General features: G+C 46.6%; 1 protein-coding gene across 2 annotated transcripts in view; it reads left to right on the top strand.

Moving 5' to 3' along the window:
• Nucleotides 1–18,399, top strand: part of ELMO2 (engulfment and cell motility 2) — a 59,473-nt gene extending 41,074 nt beyond the window's left edge. Inside the window, exons 16-21 of one of the 2 annotated variants that reach the window (XM_038750255.1) lie at nucleotides 2,915–3,078; nucleotides 6,527–6,639; nucleotides 14,134–14,241; nucleotides 14,359–14,441; nucleotides 16,724–16,801; nucleotides 18,079–18,399. In XM_038750255.1, the coding sequence (XP_038606183.1) occupies nucleotides 2,915–3,078; nucleotides 6,527–6,639; nucleotides 14,134–14,241; nucleotides 14,359–14,441; nucleotides 16,724–16,801; nucleotides 18,079–18,279 (747 nt within the window). In that variant the 3' untranslated portion in view covers nucleotides 18,280–18,399. The remainder of the gene's footprint in view (nucleotides 1–2,914; nucleotides 3,079–6,526; nucleotides 6,640–14,133; nucleotides 14,242–14,358; nucleotides 14,442–16,723; nucleotides 16,802–18,078) is intronic. The other variant, XM_038750254.1, reaches the window with a different exon arrangement.
• The last annotated feature ends 746 nt before the right edge of the window (nucleotides 18,400–19,145 follow it).

Raw genomic sequence — 19,145 nt, 5'->3', positions numbered from 1 at the left:
CCCTGCCCGAGGTGGGAGACGGACGACAAAACAAAACATGGGGACGGGCGTCAAAATCGTCAGAACAAATAGGATTAAAGCTACATTCCTTCATTCATTTATTGAGCGCTTACTGTGTGCGGAGCACTGTACTGAGCACTTGGGAACTCCAAGTTGGCAACCTGTAGAGACGGGGTCCCTACCCAACAGCAGGCTCACAGTCTAGAAGGGATTAATAATGATGGCATTTGTGAAGCGCTTAATAGTCATTCATTCAATCGTATTTATTCATTCATTTATGCATTCAATCGTATTTATTGAGCGCTTCCTGTGTGCAGAGCACTGTACTAAGCGCTTGGGAAGTCCAAGTCGGCAACATCTAGAGGCGGTCCTTACCCAACAACGGGCTCACAGGCTAGAAGGGATTAATAATGGTGGCATTTGTTAAGCACTTAATATTCATTCGTTCATTCAGTCGCATTTATTGAGCGCTTCCTGTGTGCAGAGCACTGTACTGAGCGCTTGGGAAGTCCAAGTCGGCAACATCTAGAGACGGTCCCTACCCAACAGCGGGCTCACAGTCTAGAAGGGATTAATAATGATGGCATTTGTGAAGCGCTTAATATTCATTCATTCATGCATACATACCTTCAATTGCATTTATTCATTCATTCAGTCAGTCGTATTTATTGAGTGCTTCCTGTGTGCAGAGCGCTGTACTGAGCGCTTGGGAAGTCCAAGCCGGCAACATCTAGAGACGGGCCCTACCCAAGGGGGGAGACGGACGGCGAAACAAAACATGGGGACGGGCCTCAAAGGCGTCAGAACAAATAGGATTAAAGCTAGATTCATTCATTCATACATTTATTGAGCGCTTACTGGGTGCAGAGCACTGTACTGAGTGCTTGGGAAGTACAAGTTTCACATAGTAAGTGCTTAACAAATACCATTATTATTATCATTAATAATAATAATAATAATAATAATAATAATGCAGCGTGAAGCAGCGTGGCTCAGTGGAAAGAGCTTTGGAGTCCGAGGTCATGGGTTCGAATTCTGGCCCCCGTCACATGCCTGCTGTGTGACCTTGGGCAAGTCACTTCACCTCTCTGAAGGGGATGAAGACCAGGAGCCCGCCGGGGGACAGCTCGGTGACCTTGTATCTCCCCCAGTGCTTAGAACGGTGCTTGGCACATAGTAAGCGCTTAATAGATGCCATTATTATTATTATTATTATTACTTCACTTCTGGGCCTCAGTTTCCTCATTTGGAAAAGGGGGATGAAGACCGGGAGCCCCATGGGGGACAACTCGGTGACCTTGTATCTCCCCCAGTGCTTAGAATGGTGCTTGGCACATAGTAAGCACTTAATAAATGCCATTATTATTATTGTTCTTGTTATTATTGTTATTATTATTATTATTACTTCACTTCTGGGCCTCAGTTTCCTCATCTGGAAAAGGGGGATGAAGACCGGGAGCCCCCCGGGGGACAACTCGGCGACCTTGTATCGCCCCCAGCGCTTAGAACGGTGCTTGGCACATAGTAAGCACTTAACAAATGCCATTATTATTATTATTATCATTATTATTATTAATTATTATTATCATTATTACTTCTCTTCTGGGCCTCAGTTTCCTCATCTGGAAAAGGGGGATGAAGGCTGTGAACTCCCTGGGGGACAACTTGATGACATTGTATCTCCCCCAGCGCTTAGAGCGGTGCTTGGCACATAGTAAGCACTTAATAAATGCCATTGTTATTATTATTATTATCATTATTATTATTAATTATTATTATCATTATTACTTCACTTCTGGGCCTCAGGTTCCTCATCTGGAAAAGGGGGGTGAAAGCTGGGAGCTCCCCGGGGGACAACTTGATGACCTTGTGTCTCCCCCAGCGCTTAGAGCGGTGCTTGGCATGTAGTAAGCGCTTAATAGATGCCATTATTATTATCATTATTATTATTATAAATTATTATTATTATTACTTCACTTCTGGACCTCAGTTTCCTCGTCTGGAAAAGGGGGATGAAGACCGGGAGCCCCCCGGGGGACAGCTCGGTGACCTTGTATTTCCCCGAGTGCTTAGAATGGTGCTTGGCACATAGTAAGTGCTTAATAGATGCCATTATTATTATTATTATTATTATTACTTCACTCTTCTGGGCCTCAGTTTCCTCATCTGGAAAAGGGGGATGAAGACCGGGATCCCCCCGGGGGACAACCCGGTGACCTTGTATCTCCCCCAGCGCTTAGAGCGGTGCTTGGCGTGTAGTAAGCGCTTAATAAATGCCATTATTATTATTATCATTATCATTATTATCATTATTAATTATTATTATCATTATTACTTCACTTCTGGGCGTCCGTTTCCTCATCTGGAAAAGGGGGATGAAGGCTGCGAGCTCCCTGGGGGACAACTCGGTGACCTTGTATCTCCCCCAGCGCTTAGAGCGGTGCTGGGCATGTAGTAAGCGCTTAATAGATGCCATTATTATTATCATTATCATTATTATTGTTATGAATTATTATCATTATTACTTCACTTCTGGGCCTCAGTTTCCTCATCTGGAAAAGGGGGATGAAGACTGGGAGTCCCCCGGGGGACAACTCGGTGACCTTGTATCTTCCCCAGTGCTTAGAATGGTGCTTGGCGTGTAGTAAGCACTTAATAGATGCCATTATTATTATTATTATTATCATTATCATTATCATTATTAATTATTATTATCATTATTACTTCACTCTTCTGGGCCTCAGTTTCCTCATCTGGAAAAGGGGGATGAAGACTGAGCTCCCCGGGGGACAGCTTGATGACCTTGTGTCTCCCCCAGCGCTTAGAGCGGTGCTTGGCGCGTAGTAAGCGCTTAATAGATGCCATTATTATTGTTATTATTATTACTATTATTATTAATAATACTGCTTTTCAGGTGATGCAGGTGGTGCGGGAGCAGATCACCCGGGCCCTGCCCTCCAAGCCCAACTCCCTGGACCAGCTGAAGAGCAAACTGCGCGGGCTGGGCTACGCCGAGATCCTCCGCCTGCGGCAGGCCGAGCGCCTCCACCAGGACGACTTCCAGTCGGCCGCCATCGTGTCAGTCCCCCGTCCCCCCCCCGCCCGGGCTATGTACTGAGCGCTCGCGGCCTGCGGAGCGCCCCGTGCCGCGCATTCGGGACCGCCTGTTGAGCGCCGGCCGGCCGCCGAGCCCCGTTCCGAGCGATCGGATGGGTCGGGGCTACCTGTTGAGCGCCGGCTGGCCGCCGAGCTCCATCCTGAGCGATCGGATCGGTCGGGGCTACCTATTGAGCGCCGGCTGGCCGCCGAGCTCCATCCTGAGCGATCGGATCGGTCGGGGCTACCTATTGAGCGCCGGCTGGCCGCCGAGCCCCGTTCTGAGCGATCGGATCGGTCGGGGCTACCTGTTGAGCGCCGGCTGGCCGCCGAGCCCCGTTCTGAGCGATCGGATCGGTCGGGGCTACCTATTGAGCACCAGCTGGCCGCTGAGCTCCGTTCTGAGCGATCAAATCAGTCGGGGCTATCTATTGAGCGCCGGCTGACTGCAGAGCTCCGTTCTGAATGATCAATCAGTCGGGGCTACCTGTTGAGCGCCAGCTGGCCGCAGAGCTCCATTCTGATCGATCGAATCAGTACTATCTATTGAGAGCCGGCTGGCCGCAGAGCTCCATTCTGAGCGATCAAATCAGTCGGGGCTACCTATTGAGCGCCGGCTGTCTGCAGAGCTCCATTATGAGCGATCGAATCGGTTGGGGCTACCTATTGAGCGCCGGCTGGCCGCCGAGCTCCGTTCTGAGCGATCGAATCAGTCGGGGCTACCTATTGAGCACCAGCTGGCCGCTGAGCTCCGTTCTGAGCGATCAAATCGGTCGGGGCTATCTGTTGAGCGCCGGCTGGCCGCCGAGCTCCGTTCTGAGCGATCGGATCGGTCGGGGCTACCTGTTGAGCGCCGGCTGGCCGCAGAGCTCCGTTCTGATCGATCGAATCAGTACTATCTATTGAGCGCCGGCTGGCTGCAGGGCTCCGTTCTGAGCGATCAAATCGGTCGGGGCTACCTATTGAGCACCGGTTGGCCGCAGAGCTCCGTTCTGAGCGATCGAATCAGTCGGGGCTAACTATCGAGCGCCAGCTGGCTCGCTGAGCTCCGTTCTGAGCGATCAAATCAGTCGGGGCTATCTACTGAGCACCGGCTGGCCGCAGAGCCCCGTTCTGAGCGATCAAATCGGTCAGGGCTACCTACTGAGCACCGGCTGGCCGCAGAGCTCCGTTCTGAGTGATTGAATCAGTCGGGGCTATCTATCGAGCGCCAGCTGGCCGCAGAACCCCATTCTGAGCAATCAAATCAGTCGGGGCTACCTACTGAGCGCCGGCTGGCCGCTGAGCTCCATTCTGAGCGATCGAATCAGTCGGGGCTATCTGTTGAGCACCGGCTGGCCACAGAGCCCTGTTCTGAGCGATCGAATCAGTCGGAGCTACCTATTGAGCGCCAGCTAGCCGCTGAGCTCCATTCTGAGCGATCGAATCAGTCGGGGCTACCTATTGAGCGCCGGCTGGCTGCTGAGCTCCATTCTGAGCGATCGAATCAGTCGGGGCTACCTATTGAGCACCGGCTGGCCGCAGAGCTCCGTCCTGAATGATCAAATCAGTTGGGGCTATATATCGAGCGCCGGCTGGCTGCCGAGCTCCGTTCTGAGCGATCGAATCAGGGCTACCTATTGAGCGCCGGCTGGCCGCAGAGCTCCGTTCTGAGCGATCGAATCAGTCAGGGCTACCTGTTGAGCGCCGGCTGGCCGCCGAGCCCCGTTCTGAGCGATCGGATCGGTCGGGGCTACCTATTGAGCGCCGGCTGGCTACAGAGCTCCGTTCTGAGCGATCGAATCAGTCAGGGCTATCTGTTGAGCGCCGGCTGGCCGCCGAGCCCCGTTCTGAGCGATCAGATCGGTCGGGGCTACCTATTGAGCGCCGGCTGGCCGCAGAGCTCCGTCCTGAGCGATCAAATCAGTTGGGGCTATATATTGAGCGCCGGCTGGCTGCCGAGCTCCGTTCTGAGCGATCGAATCAGGGCTACCTATTGAGCGCCGGCTGGCCGCAGAGCTCCGTTCTGAGCGATCAAATCAGTCGGGGCTATCCATTGAGCGTCAACTGGCCGGAGAGCTCTGTTCTGACCGATCAAATCCATCGGGGCCATTTATTGAGCAAAGCACTGTTCTAAGCGCTGGAATTAATGCCATTATTATTATTATTATTATTCTCTGGGCCTCAGTTCCCTCATCTGTCAAATGGGGATGAAGACCGGGAGCCCCACGGGGGAAAACCTGATGATCTTGTAGCTCCCCTGGTGCTTACGACAGTGCTTAGCACATAGTAAGCGCTTAATAAATGCCACCATTATTATTATTATTATTCTCTGGGCCTCAGTTCCCTCATCTGTCAAATGGGGATGAAGACTGGGAGCCCCCTGTGGGACAACCTGATGATCTTGTAGCTCCCCCAGTGCTTAAAACAGTGCTTAGCACATAGTAAGCGCTTTTTTTTATAATGGCATTTATTAAGCGCTTACTATGTGCAAAGCACTGTTCTAAGCGCTGGAATTAATGCCATTATTATTATTATTATTATTATTATTATTATTGTTATTATTCTCTGGGCCTCAGTCACCTCATCTGTCAAATGGGGATGAAGATCATGAGCCCCACGGGGGACAACCTAATCATCTTGTAGCTCCCCCGACGCTTAGAACGGCGCTTAGCATATAGTAAGCGCTTAATAAATGCCACCATTATTATTATTATTATTATTCTCTGGGCCTCAGTAGCCTCATCTGTCAAATGGGGATGAAGACCGGGAGCCCCACTGGGTACCACCTGATAATTTTGTAGCTCCCCTGGCGCTTACGACAGTGCTTAGCACATAGTAAGCGCTTAATAAATGCCACCATTATTATTATTATTATTATTATTATTATTATTCTCTGGGCCTCAGTCGCCTCATCTGTCAAATGGGGATGAAGACCGGGAGCCCCACGGGGGACAACCTGATGATCTTGTAGCTCCCCCGGCGCTTACGACAGTGCTTAGCACATAGTAAGCACTTAATAAATGCCCTCATTATTATTATTATTGTTATTCTCTGGGCCTCAGTTCCCTCATCTGTCAAATGGGGATGAAGACCGTGAGCCCCACGGGGGACAACCTGATCATCTTGTAGCTCCCCCGACGCTTAGAACGGCGCTTAGCATATAGTAAGCGCTTAATAAATGCCACCATTGTTATTATTATTATTATTCTTCTCTGGGCCTCAGTCGCCTCATCTGTCAAATGGGGATGAAGACCGGGAGCCCCACGGGGGACAACCTGATGATCTTGTAGCTTCCCCCGGCGCTTAGAACGGTGCTTGGCACATAGTAAGCGCTTAACAAATACCATTATTATTATTATTATTATTATTCTGGGGAGAGGAGGTAATCCGGGGAGGCTTCCCGGAGGAGGCGCTGACCCTGCTCCCCCCCCGCCCCCCCGGCCCGCAGCGAGCTCAGGGAGAAGATCCAGCCCGAAATCCTGGAGCTCATCAAGCAACAGCGACTCAACCGGCTCTGCGAGGGCGGGAGATTCCGGAAAGTCGGGAACCGCCGCCGCCAAGGTGAGGCGGGGGGCGTCTCCCCCATCCCGGCCGAGACCCCGCTTCCCGGGCCCGCCCCCTTCTTCCCGAGGAGGGCCCGGCGGGGTCAGGATTGTCCTGGGCTCTAATCCCGGCTCCGCCCGGTGACCCTGGACGAGTCACTTCCCTTCTCTGGACCTCGGTCTCCTCCTCTGGAAAATGGGGATGAAGACCGGGAGCCCCCCGTGGGACAACCGGATCACCTTGTAACCTCCCCAGCGCTTAGAACAGTGCTTGGCACATAGTAAGCGCTTAACAAATACTATCATTATTATTATTATTATTATTATCATGTGAGCCCACTGTTGGGTAGGGACTGTCTCTATAGGTTGCCAACTTGTACTTCCCAAGCGCTTAGTACAGTGCTCTGCACACAGTAAGTGCTCAATAAATACGATTGATTGATTGATTATTATTATTATGACCTCAGATCCACCCCACTGCTTAGAACAGGGCACATAGTAAGCGCTTAGGAAATGCATTCTCACATGTAATACAGGTAATACGTTACTGTATTATTATTTAATATAGCCAGAGATTATGGTATATTTAACATACCGTAATATCTTTGGCATATTAAAAAATTGTAATTTAACAGGTCGTAATATGCTTGCTATATTACACATAATTTATTTAATAAATATAGCCAGAGATTATGGTATATTTAACATACCGTAATATCTTTGGCATATTAAAAAATTGTAATTTAACAGGTTGTAATATGCTTGCTATATTACACATAATTTATTTAATATAGCCATAGATTATGGTATATTTAACATACCGTAATACGTTCAGCATATTAAGAAATCGTAATATATTTAACAGATCGTAATATGCTCGCTATATTACACATAATTTAGTTAATATAGCCATAGATTATGGTATAGTTAACATACCGTAATATCTTCGGTATATTAAAAATTGTAATATATTTAACAGATCGTAATATGCTTGCTATATTAGACATAATTTATTTAATATAGCCATAGATTATGGTATAGTTAACATACGGTAATATCTTCGGCATGTTAAAAAGTGTATTATATTTAACGGATCGTAATATGCTTGCTATATTACACATAATTTATTTAATATAGCCATAGATTATGGTATATTTAACATACCATAATATCTTCGGCATATTAAAAAATTGTGATATATTTAACAGATCATAATATGCTTGCTATATTACACATTATAATTTATTTAATATAGCCATAGATTACGGTATATTTAACATACCGTAATATCTTCGGCATATTGAAAAATTGTAATGTATTCAACAGATCACAATATGCTTGCTACATTACACATTATAATTTATTTAATATAGTCGTAGATTATGGCATATTTAACATAACGTAATATTTTTGGCATATTAAAAATTGTACTATATTTAACAGATCGTAATATGCTTGCTATATTACACAGTATAATTTATTTAATATAGCCATAGATTATGATATATTTAACATACCATAATATCTTCGGCATATTGAAAAATTGTAATATATTTAACAGATCATAATATGCTTGCTATATTACACATTATAATTTATTTAATATAGTAATAGATTATGGGATATTTAACATACCGTAATATCTTCAGCATATTAAAAATTGTAATATATTTAACAGATCATAATATGCTTGCTATATTACACAGTATAATTTATTTCATATAGCCATAGATTATGGTATATTTAACATACCTTAATATCTTTGGCATATTAAAAAATTGTAATATATTTAACAGATCGTAATATGCTTGCTATATTACACATAATTTATTTAATATAGCCATAGATTATGGCATATTTAACATACCGTAATATCTTTGGCATATTAAAAATTGTAATATATTGAACAGATCATAATATGCTTGCTATATTACAGAGTATAATTTAATATAGTCATAGATTACGGCATATTTAACATACCGTAATATCTACGGCATATTAAAAATTGTAGTATATATAACAGATCATAATCTGCTTGCTATACTACACATAATTAATATAGCCTTAGATTATGGTATATTTAACATACCGTAATACCTTCAGCATGTTAAAAATTGTAATATATTTAGCAGAGTATAATATGCTTGCTATATTACACAGTATAATTTATTTAATATAGCCATTGATTACGGTATATGTAACATACCGTAATATCCTCGGCATATTAAAAATTGTAATATATTTAACAGATCATAATATTCTTGCTATATTACACATAATTAATATAGCCATAGATTATGGCATATTTAACATACCATAATATCTTCGGCATGTTAAAAATTGTAACATATTTAACAGATCATAATGTGCTTGCTGTATTACACATTGTAATATATTTACTATATTATGCATTATATTTAGTATATTATACTGTAGTCTATGTTAGTAATATATAATTAGCATGGTATACTGAGTATGAAATACATCTAGTATAATATATTTAATAGGTAGTATCAATTTAGTATACGTCTAAGTATAGTATTTGTAGTACATTATGGTTTATTTCAATATTATCACACATTATAGTATCTTTACTGTATTATGCATTATAATACATTTAGTACATAATGTGTTAGTGTATATTAGTATCTATTTAGTGTAAAATATTTAGTATATGCAGTATCTAGTATATAACATTTAGTACATAGTATACATTTAGTACATATTTAAGTATTTTTAGTACACTATGACATGATTTAATAATTATTACACATAATGTTTCATATATTACACATTATAATGCAATTAGTATATTATAGTATAAATGTTAGTATATATTAGTAGTATATATTTAGTATTCAATATTTAGTACATGTAGTGCATATTTAGTATGCAAAATACTTAGTGTGATATATTTAGTATATTTAGTACATATTTATGTATTTTTAGTACATTATGATTCATTATAATTAAGCAATAATTATTATTAGTACACATAATGTATTTCTTATATTATACATCATAATACATTTAGTATATTATAGTATAAATGCTAGAAAATATTAGTAGTTCGTATTTAGTATAAAATGTTTAATATATAGTGCATATTTAGTATATAAAATACTTAGTGTAATATATTTAGCACAAAGTATATATTTAGTACATATTCAAGTATTTTTAGTGTGTTGTGATGTAATTAATCAATAATTATCACTACACATAATGAATTTAATATAGTAGACATTATAATATATTCAGTATGTTACCGTATATAAATGTTAGTATATGTTAGTAGTATATATTTAGCATATGCTATATCTAGTGTAATATATTTAGTATATAGTATATATAAATATATTTAGGACATTATGTTTTGTTATAATGAAATTATTATTATTATTATTAATATATTCAATGTATTAAGCATTCTAATGTATTTAGGACATTATGATATAGTATATATTAGTGATGTATATTTAGTATAATGTATTTAGCCCATTTAATATATATTTAGTGTGAACTATTTAGTATATATTTAAATATCTTTAGCACATTCTGATTTGTTGTCATTGAGTAATGATTATTCTCATGACACTTATTATTCCTGGTGTGATCTATTTAGTGTCTATTTAAATACCTTTAGCACATTCTGATTTGTTGTCATTGAGTCGTGATTATTCTCACGACACTTATTATTCCTGGCGTGATCTATTTAGTGTCTTTTTAAATATCTTTAGCACATTCTTATTTATTGTAATTGAGTCATGATTATTCTGATGACACTTATTATTCCTGGTGTGATCTATTTAGTGTCTGTTTCAATATCTTTAGCACATTCTGATTTGTCGTCATTGTCGTGATTATTCTCATGACACTTATAATTCCTGGCGTGATCTATTTAGTGTCTATTTAAGTATCTTTAGCACATTCTGATTTGTTGTAACTGACTAGTGATTACTCTCATGACACTTATAATTCCTGCCGTGATCTATTTAGTGTCTATTTAAATACCTTTAGCACATTCTGATGTGTTGTCATTGAGTCGTGATTATTCTCATGACACTTATTATTCCTGCCGTGATCTATTTAGTGTCTATTTAAATACCTTTAGCACATTCTTATTTGTTGTCATTGAGTCGTGATTATTCTCACAGCACTTATTATTCCTGGCGTGATCTATTTAGTGTCTATTTCAATATCTTTAGCACATTCTGATTTGTTGTCATTGAGTCGTGATTATTCTCACGGCACTTATTATTCCTGGCGTGATCTATTTAGTGTCTATTTCAATATCTTTAGCACATTCTGATTTATTGTCATTGAGTCGTGATTATTCTCATGGCACTTATTATTCCTGGCGTGATCTATTTAGTGTCTGTCTGCATATCTTTAGCACATTCTGATGTGTTGCCATTGAGTCGTGATTATTCTCACGGCACTTGTTATTCCTGGCGTGATCTATTTAGTGTCAATTTAAATATCTGATTTGTTGTCATTGAGTCGTGATTATTTTCATGACACTTATTATTCCTGGCGTGATCTATTTAGTGTCTTTTTAAATATCTTTAGCACATTCTTATTTATTGTAATTGAGTCATGATTATTCTGATGACACTTATTATTCCTGGTGTGATCTATTTAGTGTCTGTTTCAATATCTTTAGCACATTCTGATTTGTCGTCATTGTCGTGATTATTCTCATGACACTTATAATTCCTGGCGTGATCTATTTAGTGTCTATTTAAGTATCTTTAGCACATTCTGATTTGTTGTAACTGACTAGTGATTACTCTCATGACACTTATAATTCCTGCCGTGATCTATTTAGTGTCTATTTAAATACCTTTAGCACATTCTGATGTGTTGTCATTGAGTCGTGATTATTCTCATGACACTTATTATTCCTGCCGTGATCTATTTAGTGTCTATTTAAATACCTTTAGCACATTCTTATTTGTTGTCATTGAGTCGTGATTATTCTCACAGCACTTATTATTCCTGGCGTGATCTATTTAGTGTCTATTTCAATATCTTTAGCACATTCTGATTTGTTGTCATTGAGTCGTGATTATTCTCACGGCACTTATTATTCCTGGCGTGATCTATTTAGTGTCTATTTCAATATCTTTAGCACATTCTGATTTATTGTCATTGAGTCGTGATTATTCTCATGGCACTTATTATTCCTGGCGTGATCTATTTAGTGTCTGTCTGCATATCTTTAGCACATTCTGATGTGTTGCCATTGAGTCGTGATTATTCTCACGGCACTTGTTATTCCTGGCGTGATCTATTTAGTGTCAATTTAAATATCTGATTTGTTGTCATTGAGTCGTGATTATTTTCATGACACTTATTATTCCTGGCGTGATCTATTTAGTGTCTATTTAAATATCTTTAGCACATTCTGATGTGTTGTCATTGAGTCGTGATTATTCTCATGACACTTATAATTCCTGCTGTGATCTATTTAGTGTCTATTTAAATATCTTTAGCACATTCTGATTTGTTGTCATTGAGTCGTGATTTTTCTCATGACACTTATTATTCCTGGCATGATCTATTTAGTGTCTATTTAAATACCTTTAGCACATTCTGATTTGTTGTCATTGAGTCGTGATTATTCTCATGACACTTATAATTCCTGGCGTGATCTATTTAGTGTCTATTTAAATATCTGATTTGTTGTCATTGAGTCGTGATTATTTTCATGACACTTATTACTCCTGGCGTGATCTATTTAGTGACTATTTCAGTATCTTTAGCACATTCTGATTTGTTGTAATTGAGTCGTGATTATTCTCGTGGCACTTCCTGGCGTGATCTATTTATTTATTTATTCATTCCTGGTGTGATCTATTTAGTGTCTATTTCAATATCTTTAGCACATTCTGATTTGTTGTAACTGAGTAATGATTATTCTCATGGCACTTATTATTCCTGCCGTGATCTATTTAGTGTCTATTTAAATATCTTTAGCACATTCTGATTTGTTGTCATTCAGTAATGATTATTCTCATGACACGTATTATTCCTGGCGTGATCTATTTAGTGTCTATTTAAATACCTTTAGCACATTCTGATTTGTTGCCATTGAGTCGTGATTATTCTCATGACACTTATTATTCCTGGCGTGATCTATTGAGTGTCTATTTAAATATCTGATTTGTTGTCATTGAGTCGTGATTATTCTCATGACACTTATTATTCCTGGCGTGATCTATTTGGTGTCTATTTAAATATCTTTAGCACATTCTGATTTGTTGTAATTGAGTAGTGATCATTCTCATGGCACTTATTATTCCTGGCGTGATCTATTTAGTGTCTATTTAAATATCTTTAGCACATTCTGATTTGTTGTCTTTGAGTAATGATTATTCTCATGACACATTATTCCTGGCATGATCTATTTAGTGTCTATTTCAATATCTTTAGCACATTCTGATTTGTTGTAACTGAGTAATGATTATTCGCATGACACTTATTATTCCTGGCGTGATCTATTTAGTGTTTATTTAAGTATCTTTAGCACATTCTGATTTGTTGTCATTGAGTGATGATTATTCTCACGACACTTATTATTCCTGGCATGATCTATTTAGTGTCTATTCAAATATCTTTAGCACATTCTGATTTGTTGTAATTGAGTCGTGATTATTCTCATGACACTTATAATTCCTGCCGTGATCTATTTAGTGTCTATTTAAATACCTTTAGCACATTCCGATTTGTTGTCATTGAATAATGATTATTCTCATGACACTTATTATTCCTGGCGTGATCTATTTAGTGTCTATTTAAATATCTGATTTGTTGTCATTGAGTCGTGATTATTCTCATGACGCTTATTATTCCTGCCGTGATCTATTTAGTGTCTACTTAAATATCTTTAGCACATTCTGATTTGTTGTAGTTGAGTAGTGATTATTCTCATGGCACTTATTATTCCTGCCGTGATCTATTTAGTGTCTATCTAAATATCTTTAGCACATTCTGATATGTTGTAATTGAGTCATGATTATTCCCATGGCACTTATTATTCCTGCCGTGATCTATTTAGTGTCTATTTAAATATCTTTAGCACATTCTAATTTGTTGTAACTGAGGAATGATTATTCTCATGACACTTATTATTCCTGGCGTGATCTATTTAGTGTCTATTTAAATATCTTTAGCACATTCTGATTTATTGTCATTGAGTAGTGATTATTCTCATGACACATTATTCCTGGTGTGATCTATTTAGTGTCTATTTCAGTATCTTTAGCACATTCTGATTTGTTGCCATTGAGTCGTGATTATTCTTACGGCACTTATTATTCCTGGCGTGATCTATTTAGTGTCTATTTAAATATCTGATTTGTTGTCATTGAGTCGTGATTATTCTCATGACACGTATTATTTATTCCTGGTGTGATCTATTTAGTGTCTATTTAAATATCTTTAGCGCATTCTGATGTGTTGCCATTGAGTAATGATTATTCTCATGACACTTCTTATTCCTCATGCCCAGAGCGGTTCTGGTACTGTCGCCTGGCCCTGAACCACAAAGTGTTGCACTATGGTGACCTGGATGACCGCCCGGATGGGGAGGTCACCTTTGAGGCCCTGCAGGACAAGAGTGAGTCCAACTGACGGGGACGGATGGACCGGCGAGCGGGACGGAGGGACGGGGGTCAAGAGCGGTGGGCGGCCCAGCGGGCGGCCGACGACCGGCCGCTTCCCGTTTCCCTCCCAGTCCCCGTGGCCGACATCAAGGCCATCGTCACCGGGAAGGATTGCCCGCACATGAGGGAGAAGAGCGCCCTGAAGCAGAACAAGGTGGGTGAGGGCCGCCGGGGCGGGGGTCCGGGAGAGGATGAGGCGGGAAGGAGCGATTCAAGATGGCGGCCGGAGCCCGAGGGAGGAGGAGGAGGAGGTGGGCAGAATGGGGCTCAAGATGGCGGCCATAACCTAGGGGAGGAGGGAGAGGAGACGGGCAGGATGGGGCTCGAGATGGTGGCTGTAGTCTGAGGGAGGAGGAAGAGGAGGCGGGCAGAATGGAGCTCAAGATGGCGGCCGGGGCCTGAGGGAGGAGGAAGAGGAGGCTGACGGGAGGGGCTCAAGATGGCGGCCTGAGCCCGAGGGAGGAGGAAGAGGAGGTGGGCAGAATGGGGCTCAAGATGGCAGCGATAACCTAAGGGGAGGAGGGAGAGGAGATGGGCAGGATGGGGCTCAAGGTGGTAGCTAGAGTCTGAGGGAGGAGGAAGAGGAGGCAGGCAGAAGGGGGTCAAGATGGCGGACGTAGCCTGAGGGAGGAGAAAGAGGAGGCGGGCAGGATGGGGCTCAAGATGGCGGCCGTAGTCCGAGGGAGGAGGGAGGGGAGGCTGACGGGAGGGGCTCAAGATGGTAGCCATAACCTAGGGTGGAGGGAGAGGAGCTGGGCAGGATGGTGCTCAAGATGGTGGCTAGAGTCTGAGGGAGGAGGGAGAGGAGGCGGGCAGAATGGGGCTCAAGATGGCGGCCGTAGCCTGAGGGAGGAGAAAGAGGAGGCGGGCAGGATGGGGCTCAAGATGGTGGCCGTAGCCTGAGGGAGGAGGAAGAGGAGGCTGATGGGAGGGGCTTAAGATGGCGGCCGTATCCTGAGGGAGGAAGGAGAGGGGGCTGACAGGAGGGGCTCAAGGTGGCAGCCATAACCTAGGGGAGGAGGAAGAGGAGGCGGGCAGGATGGGGCTCAAGATGGCGGCTGTAGCCTGAGGGAGGAGGAAGAGGAGGCTGATGGGAGGGGCTTAAGATGGCGGCCGTAGCCTGAGGGAGGAGGGATGGGAGGCTGACGGGAGGGGCTCAAGGTGGCAGCCATAACCTAGGGGAGGAGGAAGAGGAGGCGGGCAGGATGGGGCTCAAGATGGCGGCCGTAGCCTGAGGGGGGAGGAGGAAGAGGAGGCGGACAGAATGGGGCTCAAGATGGCGGCCATAACCTGAGGGAGGAGGGAGAGGGGGCTGACAGGAGGGGCTCAGGATGGCGGCCATAACCTAGGGGAGGAGGGAGAGGAGACGGCCGGGACGGTGCTCAAGACGGTGGCCGTAGTCTGAGGGAGGAGGAAGAGGAGGCGGGCAGGAGGGGCTCGGGGTGGCGGTCATTGTCTGAGGGAGGAGGAAGAGGAGGCGGGCAGGATGGGGTTCGAGATGGTGGCCGTAGCCGGTGGGAGGAGGGAGAAGAGATGGGAAGGAGCGATTCAAGATGGCATCCGGAGCCTGAGGGAGGAAGGAAGAGGAGGCGGGCAGGAGGTGCTCAAAATGGCGGCCGTAGCCCGAGGGAGGAGGAAGAGGAGGCTGATGGGAGGGGCTCAAGATGGCCGTAGCCTGAGGGAAGATGAAGGGGAGGCAGGCAGGAAGGGCTTGAGATGGTGGCCGGAGCCCGAGGGAGGAGGAAGAAGAGGCTGACGGGAGGGGCTCAAGATGGCCGTAGCCTGAGGGAGGAGGAAGAGGAGGCAGGCAGGAAGGGCTCGAGATGGCGGCCGGAGCCCGAGGGAGGAGGAAGAGGAGGCTGACAGGAGGGGCTCAAGATGGAGAAACAGCTTGGCTCGGTGGAAAGAGCCCGGGCTTGGGAGTCAGAGGTCATGGGTTCAAATCCTGGCTCCGCCACATGTCTGCTATGTGACCTTGGGCAAGTCACTTCACTTCTCTAGCCTCAGTTCCCTCATCTGTAAAATGGGGATTAAGACTGTGAGCCCCCCGTGGGACAACCTTGATCACCTTGTATCCCCCCAGCACTTAGAACAGTGCTTTGCACATAGTAAGCGGTTAACAAATGCCATCATTATTATTATTATGGTGGCCGGAGCCTGAGGGAAGAGGGAGAGGAGGCTGGCGGGAGGGGCTCATGACGGTGGCCATAACCGGCCGTTCGAGATGGCGGTCGTCGCCTGAGGGAGGAGGAGGAGGAGGAGACGGGCAGGAGGGGCTCGAGATGGCGGCCGGAGGGAGGGCAGGCGGGAAGGAGCCACTGAAGATGGCGGGCGTAGCCCGTGTGGTGGTGGTGGTGGGGAGCCCAAGATGGCGGGTGGGGATGAGAACCAGACCGAAGGCGCAGAGACAGCGGAAGCGTCGTCCGTCCGTGTCAGGAGCTGTTGGAGCTGGCTTTCTCCATCCTCTACGATCCCGACGAGACGCTCAACTTCATCGCGCCCAATAAATACGAGGTGAGGCTCCCGGCGGCTCCCTCCGGGAGGAGTCCTCGGAATCGGGGGCGACGAGCCCACCCGGGGTGCGCCGTCCGGGAGGACGGGGATCGGATCCCCGTTTTCCGGAGGAGGAAACCGGGGCCCGGAGAAGGGAAGCGACCGGCCCCGGGGGGTCACACGGGGAGAGGTGGAGGGAGGGAGGGAGGGATGGATGGATGGAGAGATGGTTGGACGATGGTGGGAGGGATGGATGGATTGACGAACTATGGATGGAGAGATGGATGGGGGGGATACAGGGAGAGATGGAGGGATGGATGGAGAGATGAGGGATGGATGGAGAGATAGAGGCAGAGGGGATGGATGGATGGATTGAGGGGTGGATGGAGAGATGGGGAAAGAGGGATGGATGCAGAGATGGAGGGGGGAGTGGAGAGATAGAAGGAGGGATGGAGGGAGAGATGGATGGATTGAAGGGTGGATGGATGATGAATGGAGGGAGGGAGGGAGAGCTGGATGGGTGGCGGGATGGCGGGAGGGAGAGATGGAGGGATGGATGGAGAGATTAGAGGGAAGGGTGGCGGGATGGTGGTGGATGGCTCGGTGGAGGGGGAGATGGACGGATGGAGGGAGGGAGGGATGGATGGAGAGATAGAAGAGGGATGGGAAGGAGGGATGGAGAGAGAGATGGAGGGTGGCGGGATGGATGGTGGTGGATGGCTCGGTGGAGGGAGAGATGGACGGAGGGAAGGATGGATGGAGAGACAGAGGAAGAGATGGGAAGGAGGGACGGAGGGAGAGATGGAGCATGGCGGGATGGATGGTGGTGGACGGCTCGGTGGAGGGAGAGACGGATGGACGGATGGATGGATGGATGGAGAGAGGAAGAGATGGGATGGAGGGAGAGATGGAGCATGGTGGGATGGATGGTGGTGGACAGTTGGGTGGAGGGAGGGATGGATGTAGAGACAGAGGAAGAGATGGGAAGGAGGGACGGAGGGAGAGATGGAGCACGGCGGGATGGATGGTGGTGGACGGCTTGGTGGAGGGAGAGACGGACGGAGGGAGGGATGGAGAGACAGGAAGAGATGGGAAGGAGGGACGGAGGGAGAGATGGAGAGTGGCGGGATGGATGGCGGCGGACGGCGCGGTGGAGGGATGGAGGGATGGATGGATGGATGGACGGAGAGACAGAGGAAGAGATGGGAAGGAGGGACGGAGGGAGAGATGGAGGGTGGCGGGCTGGATGACGGAGGGCCCGGCGCGCCCGCCCGCCCGCCCGCCCGCCCGCCCGGCAGTACTGCATCTGGCTGGACGGGCTGTGCGCCCTGCTGGGCAAGGAGATGGGCAGCGAGCTGACCAAGAGCGACCTGGACACCCTGCTCAGCATGGAGATGAAGCTGCGGCTCCTGGACCTGGAGAACGTGCACATCCCCGAGGCCCCGCCGCCGGTGCCCAAGGAGCCCACCAGCTACGACTTCGTCTATCACTACGGCTGAGGGCGCCCGCCCCGCCGCCCCCGCGGGGCCCCGGCCACGGATGGTGCGCGTCCCACGGGACCCGCCCGGCCCGGGGGCGGATCGGCGCGGGAAGGAACCGGGGGGGCCTCGAGGGGACGCCGCGGGGGGGGGGGGGGGGGGGCGCCGCCGGGCCCGGCGCTCAGCAAGTGCCCCTCGCGGCCGCCGCCGTTCCCGGGGCCGGGAATTCCGCCGCAGCCCGGATCCGGACGCTAAAGGCCCGAGTGCACCGGCCACCCCCCTCCCGTCCCCGTCGGACCGGGGACGGGCCTGAGTGTACCGAACCCCCCCCTCCATTCCTGCCGGCCTGGGTGGGCGGGGCGGAAGGGCACGGGAGCCGCCCCGGGCGCTCAGTACAGTCCCCCGCCCGCGGTGGCGTCGATTGATCCGTTGGCATCTCCTAAAGCGGTCGCTCCAGGGCACGACGCGGAGGGAGCGCTCAGTACACGGCCCGGCCGGACTCAGCGGGCTCTCCCAAGAGCTTAGGACGGCTGGGGCGCCGACTGGGCCCGACGCCCAGTAAGTACCCCTCACGGCAACCGCGGACGGGGCCGTTCCCGGGGGCTCTCCGTCCGGGAATTCCGCCGCAGCCTGGATCCACGAGGGGGCCCGGACGCTAAAGGCCTGAGTGTACTAGACCCCCCCCGTCCCCGTCAGACTGGGGACCCGGGGGGAGGCCTGAGTGTACTGAACCCCCCCCCGTCCCCACCGGACTGGGGAAGGAGGGCGGAAGAGCACGGGAGCCGCCCCAGGCGCTCAGTACAGTCCCCCGCCCGCCGCGGCATCGATCGATCCGTTGGCATCTCCCAAAGCGCTCGCTCCCGGATCCGACGCGGAGGGAGCGCTCA

The sequence above is a fragment of the Tachyglossus aculeatus genome, chromosome 8 (assembly GCF_015852505.1).
Source record: "Tachyglossus aculeatus isolate mTacAcu1 chromosome 8, mTacAcu1.pri, whole genome shotgun sequence".
Lineage (NCBI taxonomy): Eukaryota > Metazoa > Chordata > Mammalia > Monotremata > Tachyglossidae > Tachyglossus > Tachyglossus aculeatus.
Note: the sequence above shows the minus strand (reverse complement) of the source record. Positions and strands in the feature narration are given on the sequence as shown.